At 53.4% G+C, this 21,225-nt stretch overlaps 2 protein-coding genes and 1 long non-coding RNA gene across 4 annotated transcripts; 1 reads left to right on the top strand and 2 right to left on the bottom strand.

Moving 5' to 3' along the window:
- Positions 1-566: 566 nt before the first annotated feature.
- RGS5 (regulator of G protein signaling 5) lies at positions 567-12,723 on the bottom strand. Its single transcript, XM_065842762.2, has 5 exons — positions 12,588-12,723; positions 7,788-7,898; positions 5,399-5,460; positions 5,125-5,291; positions 567-4,648 (listed from the first exon to the last, which is right to left on the bottom strand). The coding sequence occupies exons 1-5, from the start codon at positions 12,629-12,631 to the stop codon at positions 4,487-4,489; spliced, it is 546 nt and encodes a 181-aa protein (XP_065698834.1). The 5' UTR covers positions 12,632-12,723; the 3' UTR covers positions 567-4,486.
- LOC139828290 (uncharacterized) lies at positions 11,105-20,083 on the top strand. The gene is made up of 4 exons (XR_011739742.1): positions 11,105-11,228; positions 16,599-18,101; positions 18,276-18,341; positions 18,614-20,083. It is a non-coding gene; the product is annotated as an uncharacterized lncRNA (long non-coding RNA).
- Positions 17,569-20,133, bottom strand: HTATIP2 (HIV-1 Tat interactive protein 2). 2 transcript variants are annotated; one of them, XM_065842308.2, is made up of 5 exons: positions 19,917-20,133; positions 19,735-19,836; positions 19,512-19,649; positions 18,675-18,736; positions 17,569-18,086 (listed from the first exon to the last, which is right to left on the bottom strand). In XM_065842308.2, exons 1-5 carry the CDS (start codon positions 20,085-20,087, stop codon positions 17,861-17,863), a joined length of 699 nt encoding a protein of 232 aa, XP_065698380.2. In that variant the 5' UTR covers positions 20,088-20,133; the 3' UTR covers positions 17,569-17,860. The 2 variants fall into 2 exon arrangements, with proteins under 2 accessions (XP_065698380.2, XP_065698379.2); XM_065842307.2 differs by having other exon boundaries at positions 19,735-19,842; positions 19,917-20,131.
- Positions 20,134-21,225: the final 1,092 nt, after the last annotated feature.

Below are 21,225 nucleotides of genomic sequence, written 5' to 3'. Positions count from 1 at the left end.
CTTAGCTCAGGGGTTGTTTCAAATTATGTAAAGATGAAACAGCTGTTATATCCTTCAGATACCCTTGGCACTATGAGCCTGGGGGATGCAGGGCTTCTTGGGGTCCATGCTGTGTCTGACAGTGAGCTCAGCACAGGGACCACTGTCCTTGCCAAGGGGCTGGAGTGAGCACAAAGCCCCCTTGACAGCCTTAGAGGGGGGAACATGAAGGAGCACCTCTTCACTGCAAATGTCTTCCCAGCCAGAGCTCCAGAGGGGAACACTTTTAGCTCAAAGCTCAACCTGTCCCTGGCCTGAACCCTGGGGTGGCACCAGGCAGTGGGGCTGGGGGTGCCTGTGCTGTGCTGTGCTGTGCTGGTGCGTTTCCTCCAGACCAGCCTCCTGTGGGGATATTTTTATTCTCTTTTCAGTTTCCTGAGAAATTGCCACATCTTTTGCAGCAGAAGCTCTCAGATGCCTTTGGTCTTGCCAGGGCTTTTGGGCACAAGTTTTAGGAGTGCTCTGCAGAGGGTTAAGGGAATGCTACACCTTCAGTGCAAAGAGACAAAATGAATAGTCCATCAAGATAGTAGCAGAAATACACGTTTATGTGTGGATTATTGAGTGGTACAAGAATATGAGTTAACACAACCAGTTCCTCAGTTGCACACCAGTGCCCTGTGTCTTCCCTGCATGAAGATCTCTTGTGGAAATCACACAGGGAACATCAGCCTGAAAACCTGTTTCTTGCAGGTGGGAGAAGCCGATCCCTACTCCTGACCTGCTCCAGCTCTTGGCCACAGCATTCAGCACCCTCCAGGTAATGACCAAGGACTGCAGGGACCCTGGGCAAGCCCTGGGACACCCTCAGCACCTGTGGGCAGTGGGTAGCCCCCGCCACTGCCTCACAGGTTTTGGCAGTCCCCAAAGCTGAGACCGGGCAGCACCACAGAGCCCTACTTGGGCATGTAGGAGGAGAGCTGGGTGATTCGCACCATGGCCAGTGAGGGTCTGGGTCACTGGAGTAACCATAAAACACCCAGCAAATGATCCCCCGGTGTTAATCTGAGGGATGCAGATGCAGGGAGCCCTCCTCCGCATGTCCCATGGTGGGGAGTGGGCACCGGGGAGGCACGGAGGCAGCGTCTGGTGCCCCAGACTGCAGCGTGGGGTTGCCTTGCCCCACGGCAGGGGTTGGGGCCCCTTGAAGAGCATGAGACCTGCCTCCTGCACCGGGGCTGCGGGAGCCCAGCAACTGTGGGCACAGGGTGATTTTGGAGGGTGTTTGGGAAGATGCACCTTCACTCGGGTGGATGGCCAAGGTTTCCCTCAACAGCATTTGGGACTGCACTAAAACCCCCACACACTCATCTCTGTGATGGACCCCAGGCATAACATCCAGAAACTCATGCTTTTTGACTCTTACTGAGGATCCAGATTCCCACGTTAGGAGTATGTATATATGGGCATGTGTATACTTGTATACGACTATAGGGTTACAGATGTACTATGTTCTGTGTATAGTGCTCATACATACACCAAATTTCATGAGAGCAAGAGTGGTACAATACATGAAGTATTTCCCACCAGAAATATGATGGTGGTTATCAGCCTGACTGTAAATACCCCAGGGCTTGTGGAAAGCTCAGCCATGGGGTGGGTACAGGCATTGCTGCCTTTCTGGGTCAAGCCTGCCCAAGTAATTAGCCAAATGACCCTTCTACACAAACACAACTCAAAAACACTTCAGGGACCACATTTGATGGCCACCTGGTAGCTCACTGGCACCTGTTCAATCGCCCCCTAAGTAGGCTTCCAGGATTTTAGTAAAAATTGAGCTGGGGAGGGATTTCCAATAGAGCTGTTTCACCTCTCCTGAATCCAGCCTCCACCTTTCTTTTCAGCACATACATATGTAGACACCTTCTCCCTGCCCCACAAGTTGCTGTTGCAGCCAGTGATATCTCAGGTTTGCATGGCATGTAGCAAGCCCACCTCCAGCAGCATCCCGACCTCTACGGCATCAGTGTTGGCACTTAATTACAAAACATGTGAGGCTATCTGGAAATAGCTGCCGAAGGATTAAGTAAAAATGAAAGATCTAGGTCTTTCTGCAGGGAAGCCTGTTTGGTTTTGCATTTCTATGAGTCACACTGTAAACAGGGAGCTTGAACATGCTGAACCTGCTCATGTTGACACCAGTTCATGGAGATGATAGGAGGGTGCAGGGAGGGTGCGTGGGCAGAGGTCCTGGGAGCATCCTCAGCAGAAGGGCTGGCCAAGCAACCCTTTCCAGCCCAGCCCTGCTCCTGCCCCTCCTTGTGCTGCTGGGGGATCCTGCACCCTGTTGAGAGGACTGTCCTGCTGCTCATGGGCTTCCTTGCGGCTCTTTGGGGCCGCCCAAGCCACCCCCTTTCCCATGCTTGCCCCAGGGGAATGCCCTGCAAGCATCACCCCATGCTGCTCCAGGACCAACTTTCCCAGGCCACTTGCTCCAGAGTTAGAAAAAATGTCACATTTGTGGTGGCCTCTATCCTTCCCCTGCGTCCCCATCCCTGCCTAGAAAACACAGCCCACTTCCTGCAGCTTGGGATGTATTTTTCTTCATTGCCATAGTGACAATGTATAAATATTTGGGGCTGGTGGGGATTTGATCAGATTTTGAAAGTCTTGAAGAGGCTGGCAAACCCGTTGTTTATGTTATTGCATTTCACATGAAGTCTCATGACTCGCAGTTGAGGTTCAGCAGCCTGGGGGGGTGACTGGTCCAGGATGCCTGCTGGGTGCATGGTCGCTTCTTATTTTGCCCACATCTGTCAGGTGGCCAGCTGAAGTGGCTTATTGCAAGCCATGGCCCTGCGGATGCTGTGGCAGCAATCCATTGCAGGGATGAAATGTCCAGGACCCGTGGGGCAGGGTTTCATTGCATTCGCCTCGAGGCTGAAACGAGACCCCAGCTGCCTTTCATGTATGCCCTTGCCCCAACCTTAGATGTTATTTCTTCTGGTAGCAGTGAGCTGGCTTTGAATCATTCGAAAAAAGCTGATGATTTTAAGAGACAGCCTTATGGAAACACATGTCCTGGGCAGAGGGGAGGAGACAGGAGAGAGAGATGCAGGGTACACAAACTCAGCAGAGTTTGCTATCTGTTCAAGAAGCCCGGGGGGTTATTTTTCATATTTTCAATTAGTTTGAAATTTTTGTTGCTGTTGTTTGGTTGGTTTGGGGCTTTTTTTGTTTGTTTGGTGGTTTTTTGTTTGTTTGTTTTGAGGTTATGTGTGTGTGCGTGGTTTTTTGTTTTGTTTCTTTAATTGGATCTGAACAGTTGCAATTGCAGCTTTTTTTCCCCCATTGTGATTTTCCTTCCTCCTCTAATCAATGCCCTCGACTGGGTTTGTGCAGAAGTATCGCTTTGGCATGCCTATTGCAGAGAGAAGCAGCTAGAGTAAGAAATGGCTGCAGCGACATCCCTGAAGCTGCAATCCGAGCACACCACCAGCCACCGGCACTGCTTAGGGCTGCGCGTAGGCACTGGGGACGCGGGCACAGACTGTGAGCTCAGTACGTCATGGAAGTGTTGGAGCAAGCAGGATGTCTGGGTTGCTAAACAGTCCTGGTGTTTTGAACAAACAGATCCTGTTTTATCCTCTTTATAGTTTTTAGTGTGAAGCGAACAGGCTGACAGCTGACTCCAGGTGAGTCACAGGGGAAGCGATGCCACAGGCTCAGTCTTCCCACCCCTCCTGCCAGCCAGGTGCACCCTGCAGTGCCATTCCTGGATCTGCTGTACCACCATCCCTGCTGTACCCTTGTCCCTGCCAAAACTCCTGTCCCTGCCATACAGCCATCACTGCTGTACATCCATCACTACCATGCAGCCATCACTGCTGTACAGCCATCACTGTACCTGCTGAACCGCTGCTTTCTGAAAACAAGGTGATGCCAACCGTGGTGGACAAATCCCCCCTGCACCCCAGGGCTGCAGGCACGCTGGGCTTGTTGGGGACGGGAGCACATGCTGGGTACCCTGAGCAGCCTCAGCAATGCCCTGGGAAGCTGGGAGAAGGGAGAGAGCCTCAGACAAATAAGTGATACAGGCAAAAGTGGGAGAAAAATTGTCATGTCCTAATGAGTCCTAACAAGGCAGAGCTGGCACTTCTGACTAAAGCTGAGCCCCACAGTGCCAGGGATGTGCTGGCTGCCCGAGTGGCTCCCAGTTGCTGCGAGGCTGGGGCTGCTCCACTGCGCTTCAGGTTCCCAAACCCAGGGAGGATCACCAGGGATTTCTGCTAGTTGGTCTTTTGTAGGAGAGGAAGGAGACTGTAAAAGAGGAGACATGAGGACATCTGACAGTCCAACACACATGGGGAGATGTTTAGCAACAGCCCCGGGTGCTCTTTTAGGGTGGTATCAAGAAAGCAAAGCAGCTGTAGAAGAAGGGGCAGGTGTTGAGATAGAAGCAGTGGGACCGCCCGTGGGGAACGCCTCGCACAGCCCTGCTGCATTGCTACTTGATTAACTCCTGATAAAACTCTGACCGCACAAATCTGGGCAGGGAGTCTTTCTCCATCAGGGCAAAGATCCTCTTCTGGGCCATGTCAAAGCTGCTTGGTGATGGGTCCACCAGGTTCTTCATGGTCACAGCCTTGGTGAAGTGGTCAATGTTCACCTGTGATGGAGAGGGTAAGAAGGATGGGGACCCTGCCTCTGTTAGGGGTGGGGGATGGCAGCTCCCTTCACCTGCTCTGTCCCACCAATAACACAGATGTTATGGGTGTGGACTGAAGCACTCTCACTTACCTGGGGAATTATTGGTGGCAGATCACTAAGGATGAGCTCTATTCTGCAGCAAATCTAACTCTGGGGAGAGTATTACTGTAAATTGTCATCCCTTATGAACAATGTAAGCCCTCTGTGGCGACAGGCATGAGTTGGAAGTGCCTGTGGCAGGAGACAGCCCAGCAGAGGCTGAGCATCCAAACTGGGGCTGCCAAGGGTGGGAATGCAGCCTATGGGGATGGGGCTGCCCTTCATCAAGGGACCAGCCCTCCAAATCCCTCAGTCATTGCTCTCCTTTGGGATGGAGGCCACCAGGGCAACGGCCTCATCTCTCCTGGTACCATCTCCTGCCTTGCAGCCACTGACCTCTTTGGGTGCCTCAGTCTGGATGAACTCCTCATAGATCCTCTTGGCCTTCTCTGCCATCTTCACAGGGGACTTGCTTTTCTTGTAGTCCTCACAGGCCACCCAAAACTCAATGTTCTCCTCACTGAACTCAGAGCACAGGAAGCTGCGGAAGCTGGTGAGCCCATCTGTGGGGGGGACAGTCCCTCACTCAGCATCAGGAGTGCTGAGCCCTTGCTGAACTCCTGGAGGGATGAGGGATGGGGGGACGTGGGACTGGGGGATGCAAACTTACAGGGGTTTTGCAGGAGCTTCTCCAGGGAATCACGCCACTGCAGAGCCTCTTCCGGTGACGGCCTGAAGGGAGTAAAGAAAGCCCAGGTAGTCCATGCTCATCCCACAGCCCCAGTCTGGCCTGCAGGTTTTTAAATAATTCCTTTAAAAACATGGAGGAATGGAGTAACAAGCTGTGGAGACTGTTGCAGAGCAGGGGGCGATGGCTGAGCAGTGGAGATGCTGCTGCATCACAGTGCAAGTGCCATCATCCTGGGATAGCTGAGTGCCAGGGGAGGTGAGGACAGGGCTGGGTGGCAAATTCCCCGGTGTTTTGAGTGGAGACATGGCTGAACTGCAAAGTGGGTTCCCTCTGCAGCCACAGGTCCCCTTCTTGCCCCAGAATCTGTGCACGGGAGAGCAGAGTGGGCTCTGCAGCCAGCTGAGAAGCATCCCTGTGTTTTCCCACTGGGCTGGAGTCAGTGCTCCTCCACCCCCACAGCACACCCCATGGCGGGGCAGGACGCCGACTTCAGTTCTAGCTGTCCCCAGTGAAAACCTCCCGTGTTTTTCATGTGCATAGTTCTTCCTTTTTTTTAGAAAAAAACAAAACAAAACAAAACACAATTATTCCAATGTGACTAAAGAGGGCTGCGGTTTTGTTTGTTTTGGTTTGGCTGGGGTTTGTTTATTTTCTGGCTTTGTTTTTTTTTAGCCTGGAGGAGTTCTACCGAGCTGCCCTGGGGCACAGGGCTTCTGCCTTGCTGCCCGGTGTGGGTGATGCCCAGTGCTGGAGGGGAATGGAAGCCCCCACGCCGCTGTGCACCGGACCCACTGCAGACCATCCCTGCTCCCCACAGGCAAGGCTGCAGCTCAAGCCTGTTTTGCTGCTGCAGGGACACATGGCTCCTCTGGCTGAGCAAAGCATCCCCTGGGCTGGTGCCAGGGAGGGAGCACTGGGAAGGACAACCTGTTGGTCCTGGGGGCCTTAGTACTTCAGCAGTGGGGCTGGGGAAAGTGCAGGTGCTCCCACCCTCCCCAGGTGGCCCCAGGGGGGAGAGGAGAATGGCAGAAATGCAAGGTTTGCTCAGCGTAGGTATCCAGCCCTCACTTGTCATCAAATTGTCAGTATCCAGCAGTAATGACCATGATGCGGTCTATGATCATTCACTTTCTGAACCCTGAATTGCATTTGCACTTGCTGTCAAGGATCAAAAGCTCTCCCTGCTCCCCATTCCTCCCAGGCATCTCCCCACCCCGGTGAGGGGGAGAATCTCTGCAGCAACTCAACATAATCCAGATTTCCTCTAAACTACCAAATTCACTTTTCCATTACCTGACTGTTCCAGGGATGATATTAACTGCGAGCAAGATGCTGGCAGGTGAATGATACCAGGGCTGCACAACAATGCAGTGCAGGAGAAAACAACTCCTCCAGCCAGCGAAGATGTTCACCAGCTTTCAGCAGGGACAGCTAATGGGGACAAATGTGTCTCCTTCTCAAGGGCATCTGGGGCATGACAGTGACTGTGTATGAAACATGCTGCCTATCTGGGGTTCTGTCTGTCCTGTGACGCTCTCACAGGGCAGCGCTGCAGCTGGCACCATGCTGGCAAGTGTCCCCATGTGCTACAGCCATCAAAGTGACTACAGCTATCTGTGGGCTCGTGTCAGGGTGAGTGGGGCGTTCATCTGCATGTTGGGGTTGTTTTAGCAATCCCTTGGTGGAGCGTTACCCATTTAATGTTGCCTGGGCTGGAGAGGAGTGTGGGGAGAGGGACTGGTGTAAATAAAAAATTCGTTATTTTAAAGCGGAAATGGAAATTGTGTTAATCCTGCAGCACAGTACATCAGCCTCTCTAGCTTCTCCTCTGCTTTGCTTTATCATTAAACCAGCTTGGTGCCGGAGAGCAGAGGCTCAGGGCAAAGGCAATAAGGTGAGACAATGTCATCACTGCAGAGCTGCCCAAAGCCTGGCATCGTGCTGTGAGGCCGTGCACTCAGCTCAGGGACATGATACCGTGCTGAAGCCACCAGGCTGGGCAAGGCTGGCACCTCTGGGCTGAGGTGGGTGACTCAGAGAAGTCCAAGTGCTGTATGCCTCTGGCAAAACCTTTATCAAATAACATGAAATCTCATCAAATGTAAATTGAGTTTCTGTGAGAAATCTGGTTTCCATAAAGCTGTATTCCCTGACACATCTTACGCTGCCCTGATGTAACTCAGAGCCTGCGCCTAGCTGGCGGGTCACAAGGAGTGTGCCACGAGTTCTCTGCCTTGTAAAACCCTCTGTGCCCAGCTCAGACCCCGCAGCAGGGGCTTCAGCTCCTCTGCATCCCAAAAGGGGCTCACACCCACCCTTGCAGTCAGGCATGGGGGCCAGTGCAGCCTACCCTTGGTGTGGTACTCACTTCTGGACCTTGGGTGGCTTCTCTGGCTTCTCTGGGTAGGGGATGATGAAATCAATGGCTGAGTCAGGCTTCTGGAGCAGTGTGCCCAGCTTGGTCTTGATCTCCTTGGCCCTGCAGGAGGGGACAAGCCAAAGCAGCTCAGCAGAAGGATGAGGCAGTGAGGATGGTCCCTGCCCTGCACCCACATGGACCCCAGACAGACCCCAGCACAGCTGCTGGTGAGGTATGAAGCTGTGTAATTAATCACACATGGACAAATGGACTCTAATGCTGTAAAGATGCCTGGCTGAGGTATTTCAAGCCAGGCACTCAGAATTAGCAGCAGCTCTTGATCTTGATCTCTTCGCTTTGTCCCCATCTGTGGCCGGGATAATTGTATCAGTGGAGCTGGCAGGCTGCTCTGAGGACAAATTAGGGGACGTGTGTGCAGCACTCAGTTTCTATAGTGACACATCCTGAGGAAATGAAGAGCTCCCTTTATAGAGGAGCCTGTGCAGGGTGCCATGCTGGGCTGCACGGCGGTGCCTGCCCCACGCTGAGCCCCATCCGATGGTGCATCCACCAGTCCCACAACACCAATGGCTGCCGGAGTAGGGTGCCCTCCCTCCCCAGGTCCTGGCCTGCGGCCAGAGGGACCAAGAAACTGTCCTTATCATGTTCCCTGAGCTTTTTGAGGTTGCTGCCTGCAGCGATGCATGGTACAGCTCCTGAGCCCAGTGTTCTGCTACCAAGCACCCTCACACAATGCAGCCAAAATCCTCCCTGTCCCAGGGGATGCTATTGCTAATACATAGGTTAGAACACACTTCTATACTTGCTGAAGTCAGGGTGAAATGCTCCTTGGTGTGCTTTGTGCCTATCCCTGGCCCTCCCAAGGACTCAAAACTGGGAGCTTTCTACTCTGTAGGCATTTTCATTGGGATTATCTTATTTTTCTATTGCTCTCAAGGACCACCAGCAATGTATACAACCAGCAACCCTCAACACTTCCTGCTAGTGCTCGCAGTTTCTCTTCTCACTCTTAAGTAATATGAAAAGCTTATGTCTGCAATGGGAAGGTCCTGCAAACAGTTAACTCCTAGGTACTGCTTTTCCTGGGCAGGGGGGAAGAAGCGTTTCAGGAGGTGAAGACACCTGACTGGCAAACGAATTTCATCCTCCATCTTCCATCCTTCATCCATTGGAGGATACACAGAAAAGAGGGGTTGGCAGCAGGTCCAGCTGTCCCCCAAAATGTGCCCTTTTGTGCAATATGACTTGTAATGTGGTCCTGAGCATCCAAAGCCACAGAGGAGGATCGCCTCTGCTGTAGCTCAGTGTTAGTAGCAAGAGCAAGCTGAGATTTGCAAAGAAAATTCAGGTGTGCTGCATCAGACTGAACAAATAAAAGGCTGAAAATAGACACCCTCCATTGCCCCATCTTTTCAGGGCAAGACTCTTCCCTGGCACAGCAATGTTTGGTGACTTCCAGGCTCACTGGCACAGGGTGTGGATGAAAGCAAGGGGACACACGACTTCCCTGCGGGCTGGCTGCGCTCCGTGCCTTCACCATGACACAGCTGTCACAGCCAGGCTGCAGTTTCCCAGCTTCAGGGCTCATTGTGCTCCTCCTCTCTGCTGTTTATTTTCACAAGCCCTTCCTTGGACAATCACTCCATTGCTATGTCTGCTATTTCATTTCCATTCCTTCATTTTTTTTCTCCTCCCTGTAAAACTCTCCCTGTGTTTTGTTTTTCCACCTGCCAGCCCCCCAGGGGTGACTTTTTGAGACCCGGTGCAGGGTCTGCTCCCCTGCCCACTGCTTCCCCTTTTTGCTGCAGAAACCTGCCTCCAACAGCTGCCTTGCACAGGAATGAGCAGCCCAGCCTGGGTCTGCATGGACCACCTGCAGTGGGTGTACAGCACGGGACAGCACAGACCCAGAAACCCAACTGTTTTCATGGAAAATGTCAGCTGCTACAGGGACAGCTTCTGTTGTTCTTGCTTCTAAGAAAACTTGAATCTTACCTGGAGAGACCAGGACCTCATGCAAAGGGTGATGAGGTCCCCACACTGAGGAGTCTCTGGGACAGGGATGCTGCTGTGCACTGTTTGTCCTGCTCCCTCCAATAAATCTAACACACAGTGGCCTAATGAGGTGGAAAGACCAGACTGGGAGCAGGACCTGGGAACCCCCCTACCCTGATGCCAATGAGATCAATGCATACACAAGATTTGGATGCAATTGACAGCAGCTTTATGGAGCTGCAAGTGCTCTCCTGGATAACACCTGATTCAAAATCTTGCTCTTCAATTCCCACCCTCTGACAGTGACTTACAGCCAACATCTGTCAGGCTCAAAGGTCACTAATGGACCTGAATGGCCCTGAGCAGCCCCAGCTGAGCCCCACACCCTGCACTGGGATTCCATTTAAGCGCAGCCCTGGGGCTACCTTCCCTAGCCTGGTCTCCTGGATAAATGTTGGACCTATATTGCAGTCCCACTGCCTGCTGCTTCCCTAGATGGCTCCATCCCACATGGCTGTTGATGGACCACCAGAGGCCACCCACCCCGCTGAAGCCCCTGCAGGTCCCTTTGTAGGGACAGCAGCAAGAACCTCCCCACCCTGAGCAAGTTCTTGGCTGTGGAGCCTTAGTGAAACATGTGGAGACTGTAGAGATGAGGAAGTTTGCGAAAGGACAGCCAAAAAGGCTGAATGCTTGCAGGCTGGTGTGAGAGAAGGACTATTTAAAGACTTCAGCAACAGCTAAATAGCAGGATAAAAATGGCAGTTATAAACAAAAAGACATCTTTCAGAAACCCCCCCAGCTATGCCTGAGTGAGAAAAAGCAAGAGGACCATAAACTGTGGAAGGTTAAGTGTGAGAACATACAGGAGCAAGCCAAGAAGAAGTCTGAGAAACAGCTTCCAAGAAGCATTAAAAGAAAATATGGGCTCTGTCAAACACATCAAGAGCATCAAGGCTGCTGGGGAGGGCCAGGAGAGACTCCAGCTTTAAAAACAAAACAAAACAAAGCAAAAAAAGAGAAGCTTGAATAAGTTAAAACTATAGCTGAAAGCTAAAGCTGCTTCTGTGCCTGAGGGCAGGGAGATGCCAGAGGAAATGCCTCCTGGGGGGAAAAAAGGCTCCGGGGGGATTAAAGGAGCCATAGAGCTGCAAGTGTGAGGCTGTATGGGCATGTCAGCAGCAGCTGTATCAGACAGCTGTGGTGGATGCATGGACAAATATGGTCTATTGGAGAGGAGTCAACACGGCTCTGGCAATAGGAAAAGATTCCTACAAAGCTACCGTCTCTCTCTGAAGAGGCCAGAGAACGTGTGCCTTGGGGAGAGCCAGGGACCACCAGCCCCTTGGGTCTGCAGGGGACCTTGGATAGGCTCTCCAGACCCCAGGCAGCTGCAGGGGCGAAGATGATCCTGTGGATGACAGCGTGGGAAAGGTAGGAAACAACGCACAGGGGACATGGTGTGTTTCCCTCAGTGGGGATGGTCCTAGGGGAACCCAGGCTGCAACCATATTGTTAGACAAGTCACATGTACAGAGAGAAGGGGTTGGTGGTTGGGGAGATGTGCTGAGGAACAGCAGGAGGCTCTCATGAGACTGGCAATGAAGTGGCTGTTGAAATTCCTCATAGAGCAATTAAAAAAAAAAAAAATTAGTTTTAGAAAGTATCAGAAGAGTGACAGCAAAGATGAGAGCAGAGAAGAAATGTGTTGCTCACCCACACCTGGAAGGGTGCTGCTCAGCTGCTCTTGGCGCAACAGGCAGCAAGAGGCCAGACAAAAAGTGAACAAGGGTGGTCAAAGGACGCTCTTCAAATAAAGAAATTGTCACAGGCCCACTGTCCTGTTCATGCCTGTGGTGGGAATTTGCCTTACTTTTGGGCAAGTGGCATCAGCCTGCAGTAGCACAGCTTGAGCTGATGAAGGGTGACTTCTCCCAAGCTCTCCCCAGGCAGTGAACACCCTTGTTCTCATCAAAAAACCTGTACTAAGGCATTCACAGCTGCAAGGAAATCCTCACTGGGTAGTTCACATGTTAAGTCTTTTAACAAATATCCTTCTTAAGCAAGAGTTGGAGCACCCCACTGCCACAGGGAGCCCCAACCCCATGCCTCTGCTTCTCCACGACCCCCTTTCAAAGCTCCTCCACACAAGAGGGCAGATTTCATTGGGGGTGGAAATGGCTGGAGTCTGCTCCAGGGGTGAAAGCAGCTCAGGAAATACCACTGTCGCCCTGGACAGGTTTTGAGGCAAGTGCCAAGGTGGAGGGGGGTGAGAATGGATGCCACAAGCAGGGCAGAGCAGGCGCTTTGCATAGCGCCAAGTCTTGTGAGCTGAGCCAGGACTGGTTAATCTGTGTGCAAGGGAGACACAGGCAGTTAAAGAGGATTTTAAGGCACTTTGGAGCCAGGGCTGGTTTTGCCTCAGAAAGGCAACCGCTTTCCTGCTATTTTCCTCCCTTTCATCTTTTGCAAACATTAAGGTCTGCAGACAATGTGGTCCTGCTCAGGGGAGCAGCTGAGGTTGGGGGGGAAGGGTGGAACCTGGGGCAGCCAGGACTTCCCCAGCAGAGAGGTTCCCAAACCAGAGGGGACAGTTTGGGACTGGACCAGCGCTCACCTGCCTGAGGGTCCCAGCCACTCGCAGCATCCCACTGAGCCCCTGCCAGCAACCCTCCCGTCCTCCCAGTTCGAAGCTGGGTGACCCCAGTCCCCATAAGAGCTGTCCATGGCAGGGCTGTGCCAGGGGAAGAGCCCCCCTGTCCCCACATCCCCGCACAGGCTGCCCGCTCTCACCTCTCCAGACAAGTGTGGGGCAGCGCTGCTAATCCTTTGCACATCTTGGCAGGCTGTGAGTTTCCTCGGCTGTGAGAAAAGTGTGAGCAATGGCTAAGACAGGCAACAGCAGCTCCATCTGCAGCCTAGCTCCCCCTTCTCGCTCCTATATAGCTCCTGGAGCTGGACCCCCGCCAGCCCCGTAACCAATGCCGGCTGTCCAGCCGCAGCTGGCCCCGGCGGCTTCTGGATTTTGTTTTCTTCTAAGTTCACATGGAGGAAAAAAAGAAAAACGTGTTTTTTCTGGAGTAAGATGAGGTAATCAAATTGGAAGGACCAAGCTGCTGTTTAGGGGGCTTCAGGAAGCCCACAGGCTTTCTTCTTAATGACATATCAGGTTTCAGGTCAATATTCAGAAGAGACAGGTAGAAATGTTTCCTTCAAGCAAGGTTTTTTTCCAATGAAAAATGTCACTTTCATTAAAGTGCCTACAAGAAGTCTTGCTATTGACTTAAAGGCTATTGACTTAAAGGTACTGTCAAGATATCTACAGCTTCAACAGTGGTTATCAGCTAGTGAGTAGCAGTGACTTCTGTTCCAGAACAAATTCATTTGAATGTAAGCTTAAAAAAGAAAAAAACCTTTTAATCATAGTGAAAGTTCTGGTTTTGTCTGGCAGTGACACTTTGAGGCCCAAAAGAATTCCCACCCAGATTTTTGTTATGTGGAGAATTTGGACCCTTTTTCCATCTTTCTTCAGGGCAGTAAAACAGCTGCCAGAGCCCAGAGCTGCCTACAGGGTGGGAACTGGGGCCTGATCAGGGACCTGTCCCTGCCCCCACATGGCTCTGCCCCCTGGGATGCAGCCTTTCCCTCACCTAGACCTTGGCTGCTGTGCAGTGCTGCAGTGTTTCTGTTTGCTCAGGTAAGATGTCTTTGATTGCTCCAATGACTCGCAATCACAGAGCCAGTGCCTCCCTATGGTTGTGACATCTGTGGCACAAGTTTCTCCTGGCATCAGCCAGGCAACCAGGCACAATGTTGGGTCAATCCGAGGGTGAGACTGCCTGCAGAGAGCCAAATCACATCAAACGTGGAGACCAGCCTGTCTCCGAGAGGCTCTGCAGCCAAAGCCCTGGCTTGGTGGCTCCCCACAGGTCTTTGTCACCCCACATGGGTGCAATTACACCCACTCCAGCACAGGCACATGCGGAGGGTGTGTGGCTGCCACCCCACCCCAGCCTGGGCACCCTGCTCAGGCATGGGCTCAGGGTTCACCCTGGAAATGTGCCACATGCCCAGCCCTCACCTCAGCTGCCTGGGTGACTGTGAAAATGTGCATCTGAGTGCCTTGTTTAACATCCACAGCTCCGAGCTGGGAACAGCAGACTTTGCTGTCCACACCCCAAGGGCTCTAATGGCCTTAACTGCCCTGACCAGCCCCATTTACTCCCTCAGCCTGGGGCTACATTTAAGCTCAGCCCTGAGCCCTGTTTTTCTTCTCTGAGCAGTATCAGAGGTATGCCTGGCTCTGGCTCCTGGATGGACTTTGGACCTGCTTTATGATCCTTTCTCCTGCTGTTCTGCGATTATGCAGCAAGCTGGCATTTGTATTTCAGCGTGCGAGTACAGCAATGGAAAGACAGAAATCTGCTAGAAACCATGTCTCCCTGGAGAGCCTGGGTTAGCTTTTTACTGGTTTGTAATGGAAATTGAATGAAAAAAAGTGCGCCCTAAAATTTCAGAGGATGAGATGCTCAAATGACATTTGCCTGGGCTTGGGCTGATTAGAGGCTCCCAGGTGCATGCAAGGAGGGGTACCAGACCTGGGGTTGGGGGGGCCTGCCCCTTCTCTCTGCCTGGCATTGACATGCTCACCAGCCCGCCCATTCCTTGCAGAGAGAGGAAGAAAACAACAGCAGCCACAGAGGATGGAGGTACTTTACTCTTTCACAGACTATCACTTTGCCATTTTCACAGAAGAGTCGGAGGGAAGCTCTGTTATTAGCACAGAGGTGCCTCAGGCCAGTTTGAGGATGCCCAGAGCCCAACTGCCCCACCTGCCAGCAGCTGATGTGCAGCCCCCCACTCTCCTAGGGACTACAGCCTTGCAAGCTCAGCATCTCTGCTAGGCTATGACAGCTGCCCTGAGGGCCAGAGTGTGCCAGGGTCATTCGTTTTCTAGCAGGGTTGTCACCAGGGTGTCCCAAGTGCCAGGTCAGTGCCTGCCAGCTCAGTGGCTGCTTTGTTAAGCTCCTTTGAAGGTGAGGTGCCGTTTGTGGGGTGCTGGCTCCTCCTGGCACGGACGAGAGTGGGTGACAGTGAGGGGTGGGTGAGAGGTGCTGATGGTTCTCACAGCTCCGGGGCAAGGAGGGGCTGTGGTACCGCGTGGGGAACCCCCGCAGCCTCTCAGTTGGCTGCCGAGCCATTGGGAACACAGATAATGTTTTTTCTCATTAATCTTCAGTAATAAAATTAGCATTGAAATCCTAGGGGAGCTTGGATCTGTGGGGTCAGGCAGTTTGTGCAAATGCTTGTCCAGCAGCCACTGAGCATCCGTATGTGCTCCCCTTCCAGCTGCAGCCAGGGCTGTTGCCTCTGGAAAGAGAGAGCTGCTTCGGGCAGGGTGGGAGTTTAACAAATGCACAGAGCAAGTTGGGGAAACTGAGGTCCAAAATGAGTGCTGAAACGCTGTGCAAGAGGGTGATAAGGAAACTACACCATGTGCTGGGATTGCAGTTGTGCATTTTAGCAGAAACTTCTCTGAAACACTGAAAAAGAAATAAGGATTACACAGAAATAGGTTGTATTTTCTGCAGGCCTTTGTCCAGTAAGAAATGTTTGTTTTGTCCATTTCAAGGCTTTAGAGTGCTAAGAAAATATTTCCAGTAAGAAACTACCCAGATCTTCCTTTTCTTCCCACGACAGCTTAATTTGTTTAAGAGCCCTTCTGGGAGAGGTTTTTTGGAGATCTGAGTGCACTCTGAGGACCAGATTGTTTTGTGTATGCCATGGCTGGTTTCCCGCAAGAGTGCTCTAGGTTTGTGTCTTGCAACTGGGCCCTCAAAAGCCACGTGGAGTTTCTCATTACACCAGATTTATCCTGGGCCCTGTTATTTCAAGAGTTTATTATCCTTTCTAGCAACTTGCCTTTTATAGAAGGCAGCCTCGCTGCTTTGCAGTTTCCTGGTTCCCACTGGAACTTTTTTAAAAATTAGCATCATATTTAACAACATTGACTTTTTGATAAAGGGATCGCTAATTCTCACTCAGGTGAGTATTTGGCAGTTCATCGGAGTGTTCCTTCTGGCAGATTTTTAACCATGTGTTCTAAAAATTGGGTTAAAAATACCCTTATTCCTTTTCCTCCCCACCCACCCCCACCCCCACACTTTGGAACAGTGATGCAAATATTTGTCCCCTGAGGAATGATACTAGTATGTGTTCCTTCACAGCAAAGGCCAATGCAAGTAACTCACCAAGGCTCTCTCAAATGGGCCTTTTCTTCTTAGAAAGCCTGATCACATCCTGTCCCCAAGGCTCTCTGGAGAACTTTTTGCTTCTCACATAGTCATGGTTAATTTTTATACCTTTAGGATGCTTTCCTCAAGTCTTCTGTAGCCTGACTTTCACCTGTAACTTTCCAGAGCTCGTGTTCTTTTTTTCTTCTCTCATCTGTATGCAATTTTCACTTCTTTTAAGGTCTTATCACTTCAGGTATTCATTTCCACTCCCCAGTAAAAGCACATTGCCTTTTTAAAACAATCTCTTAGAGCGCTGGTGTACATTTACACCTATGTCTTCCAATGCTGCATGTCTGAACAGCCTTTGTGTGCCACGTAAGTTCAACGCCCCTCAGATACTTGTGTGACATTCCTGACCAGCCTACCTCTCATTTCCCTTTTGACATTAAATATTACTCTAAAGGCATGGCTTTTGCTCTCACCAGGACAGTCTGATCACTAATTACAGCTCTGTGGCCCCTCATTTGTTACCTTTGAACTAAGCCCCAAGCATGGTTGTGTTTTTCAGGTACAGCCCTCCCTTTGGTCCCCATTAGCACACAGCGTGGGGTTACAGCATCTCACTGCATCCACCAAGCTTCTGAGGTCCAGCCCAATAACTAAAACACTTGCGTAGAAGGAAGGAGATGGAGGATCCCTCCACTTGCCACATCCAAGTCACTGACACAGGAGCCACGGGTGAGGTTGAATAGGAGAAAACCCTGGAAAGCAGCATTACTCAGAGCACTGGGACCCTGGCCAGCTGGGAATTCGGAAGTCACGTAAGTCCTGCATCCCAGCTGTGGAGCTGCCAAGTTCCTTGACCCTGAGCACAATGTCTGAGAATGTTCAGGGCTGTCGCTGGGACATGGCAGGCTCCTCACGCTTGCTCTGTGCCCACAGCAGTGACCTGCTCCCCTCCCAGCACCCTAGCAGCATGGACCACGGACAAACCCACACTGAGATGCGCACGGGGCTGGTCTCACATCTTGCAGACACAGAGCACCCTTGGGAACAGGGTTGAGCTCTGGTTCACTTGTGTCTACAAGCAGGGCCCAGAGGAGCCAGCGGTGACAAGTGTTTTCAAGTCAAGGCAAGTATTTATGTGGTGTTTATGCTACTGAAGCATCAGCCTGGATTTGAACACCAGTGTCCCTGGAGCAGCCCCTGTGAACCTGGAGCAGACCAGTGAGGACAAGCTACATGTTGTATGTTTGCATAGACTGTGGGCAGAGCCAGCAACCCAGGAAGGGTCAAAAACTTCTGCTGAGCTCCCAGGAGCTCCGCTATTCAAGTGGCACTGGTGCCACTGGGTGCTCTCTGGGGTGCAGTCCCAGCATGGGCACTTGCTGTTCCTGCTTTTCTCTGTCCATCTACAGCATGGCCACTTGCCCACATGTTCCTTGAAGTGTCACCAAAAGATGCTATCTGTGAACAGATGTGGTTGGGCTAGTGACGTGCAAGTGGCAGGCACAATTTCAACACAAAGCACAAACAAACCGGGCACAGGAATTTATTTAAGGCCTGAATTCAAGAAATTGCCTGGATTACACCACTTTTTACCCAGACTGGCATGCTGGATCCAGGCAGGAGAACACTATTACTCCTCACCCACCAACCAGCACCCGCATTTTTGATCACTTGATGGAATCAGCTGCCATGCAAGGAAGCACACCCCTATTTCCACATCAGCAATGCAAGCACCCCACTCCTCTCCCACCTGTGCCCTCATCCTCAGCCCAGAAGAGCATCTGAATGGTGATCAAGCTCTTTCCTGCCCATCTCTCTGCACTATGTGCCCTGCTGTGGCAATGCCTTTCCTAGCTCGTGGATGGCCGCATTCTCCAGCACCTTCACCTTCCCTTCACCCGGCTGCAGCACACAGGCCACCATAGCCCTGGCCACCCTTTCCACAGGCACCGAGTAAGCGGTGGGGAAGACCCAAGCCACAACACCCAGAAACTGCTGGGTCACCCACTCCGCAGGCCGGGACTCCTGGCGCTTGCACAGCAGGACCCTGCGGAGTGAGGAGGTAAGATGGGTCAGGGTGAAACCATCCCCTGGGGAAAAGCTAGAGACTGGGTTCTCCAGTTGCACCAGGGGCCCAGCCCAGCTTGCTAAACCCACATGGGGGCTGTGGGGCTTTGGCAGGGTCCTGAAACATGTCCAAGCTGAGCCCTAATACAATGAATTTCTTTCCCCGCAGTGCTGCCAAATGCAGGACGGCAGTTCTCCCAGGCAGCAAGAGTATAATATAGCTGAAATTATATAGGTGAGTATGCCCCCCCGCATAACATTAATGTCTGTGCAGAGATAAGCTTTGACCTATGTCCCCCAACCTCTGCTCTCAACCCAAGCCTCTTCTCCTTGCATGGCACGTGACCTTAGCTTTGGGACGGGCTGTAGGAAATTGCTGTGCTTGCTCCCTGCGGCACCGAGAAGCAGTGTGCTTGGCCCAGAGCTGTGTTTGCACCTGGTGGCTTGCTCCACTTCCCTCCACAACCCTCCCCTTATGCAACCTTTCTCCCTTTTTCTATATCCCAGCACACGGCCCTGGTAACCCTCCACCTGAGTCCTGTGCTCTCCCTCCTCCACCGCTACTCACGCTGGCCGCAGAATGGTACAGCGATCAAAACCAACAGCCTGGACCAGGTTCTCCACTTCTCCCTGTCAGAGCAGTTGGGTGGGATGAAAGGAGACAAGGATGACTGCGAGCACCATTCCATTCACCCCGTGAATTGGGGGGAGCTGCTGAGCCGTGGGCAAGATGGCACTAATATAAATGCAAAGCTGGTCCAGGCCAGGCACCACCTGGGCAGCGAGAAGCTCTCCAGGAAAAGGCAGCGTGGGTCAAGTGTCCACAGTCCACACAGTGACTGTTAGTCAGCAGCGCACCCTTGCAACCATCATGCTAACTGCAACTGGATGCTCCTGAGACAGCATCTGGACACAGTGACCAGCCTGGGGGTCCCAGCACATGACAGCAGCAGACAGAAGGGAGTCCAGATGTTGGAGGCTGCAGCACATAACATATGGTGCAGAAAACTTTTGCAACTGGTATGGTGGCACCCAGGGTGCCTACGGACTCTCTACCCCTGGATAGTTCACGTCTCACCTGGACATACCTATGAACCCCTGCGCTTGGCTGTAGTGCCATCCTGACTTGAGGTCAGGGAGACAGGGTAGGGCTGGAGACCCCAGCATTTATTTTCATGGTTTGAAGAGGGAGATGGATGCTGCAAACAGGTGCTGTGCTGCTTCAGATGAAGCCAGTTGCATGGCTGCCCTGCCAGCCCCCCTCTCTTGTCCCCTTGTCTCCCAGTAGCAGGACACCCACAGCCATTTGAATCTCCAGAGGACCTCAGCTCCTGCTTCATTCTCAAGCATCCCAGGGTTTTGTGACTGCACGAGCATCAGGAGGCCACCCCAGCTGCCCCCTCACCTTCACACGGAGGTAGAGGAAACGGCTGTGCGGGTTTGCCCCCTGGGAAGACTGCAGGACAAAGTGTGTGCAGCCCCCTGCTCGTGCCAGCTCTGCTGCCTGTGTGACGTAGTCCCGGTCCACACGGATGAAGCCAGCCTGCAGGTAAAGGGGAGAGCGTGGTCAGCATGGCAGGGAGAGGGCAGGCAGGACCCCTGCCCCCCTACTCGGGGGTCCCGCTCACCCTGCCAGCCTTGGCTCTGGTGGTGCCCAGGCAGCAGAAGCCGACGTCGTGTCCCTGGAAGGCAGCAGCGTGCTCGCTCAGCCGCTCGAAGTCCACCACCGCCTGCTCCTGCGGGGAATCCAGGGGTCAGCGCGCCCGCCCCGGCCACCCCACGCTCCTCCGGGAGCCCCGACCCCGCGCACCACGGCCGCTCCCGTCTCCTCGTCCAGGCTCAGCCGGCGCCGCCCGATCAGCGTCACCCTGGCGAAGACCCGCCGGGCCAGCAGCTCCCGCAGCAGCACCCGGCCCGTCTCCCCCGAGGCGCCCAGCACGAAGCAGCTCCTGCCGCCGCTGCTGCCACTCGCCACCGCCATGCCTGTGGGGCGGGCCCGGGCGGGGAGCGGCTGCGCTGCCGCCGGCCGCTTCCGGCTGCCGGGGCGCCGGTTCGTCCCGGCGGTGCTGGCGGCGTTGCTGGGGCGACGGGTGCAGGCTGCAGTGCAGCACGTTGCCGTCAAACGCTTTTGCAGGGACTGGGTGAGATTGCAGGGTTTCTGTCCCCCCGAGCTGTCCCCTGGCTGCCCCACGGACCCCACTCTCAGCCTCGCCGTTGCTCCCAGCGCGCAGGGAAAGACGCCTGCTGGTGTCTCTGCTCCTGTCCCTCTGCTCGGCGTCCTTGCGGTGGCAGAGCCCACGGCAAAAAGCGTCTCCGGGAGGCTCTCTCGCCTCGCTGCTCAGGCGGAGGGGATGTGTCCCGGGAGGGATGCTCAGAGGAGTCCGTGACCTGCTGGGCGGCTCTTCCCTCAAAACTGCAGGGCTCAGTGTGTCGTGTCGCTGTGACCCCGAGCGGGAAGTGAGCAGCCCACCTGGGCACCAGCTCCAGACCCAGCCACAGCCGTGGGGTTCACACCCCAGCGGTGACAGCTGCCCTGCCCGCCGGGAGAAGCCTCCGGTGCCTGAGGAGTGAGGGGTTGGAGCCCACTTCCCCGGGGAACCCTCGCTGAGCAGGTCCTGGGGTGTGCTGGCAAGCACAGCCCCCCTGCTCCAGATTCCTGCCTGGACATTGTACCGCTGTAAGGGACGATGACAATTATCACCAGGGGGCCAGATCCGACCAGGAGCTAACCCTGGGCATGGCTCTGGGGTGGGTGCGTGGGTACCCCGGGGCTCTGTGCAGCTGGTCCCACAGGCGGTGTGAGGGGGCCCCACAGCACCCCAATCCGGTTTGTCCTGATTCCTGGGCAGGGAGGTGCAGAGGCTGAGTGTCTGGTTTTGGGATCAACCAGGCAATTTTCCAGCCTGCTGTGTTTGCTGAGCATTCCCCTTGACCAAAGGCTGGGGATGAATCCCTGATGCACATGCAAGGCAGGACATACGTCATAAGTGTCACCAGGTTAATGGCCAGCATCCTGCTCCACCTGCCAGTGTGCTGCCGGCACCCACGGCCACGCACCCCATCCGGTGGGTTGCACCCCGCAGCCACAGGCAAACCCAGGTGGGTGCAGGAGGGGGAGG

The sequence above is a fragment of the Patagioenas fasciata genome, chromosome 6 (assembly GCF_037038585.1).
Source record: "Patagioenas fasciata isolate bPatFas1 chromosome 6, bPatFas1.hap1, whole genome shotgun sequence".
NCBI classification, from domain to species: Eukaryota; Metazoa; Chordata; class Aves; order Columbiformes; family Columbidae; genus Patagioenas; species Patagioenas fasciata.
The sequence above is the reverse complement of the archived record's forward strand: the minus strand, read 5'-3'. Positions and strand labels throughout refer to the sequence as shown.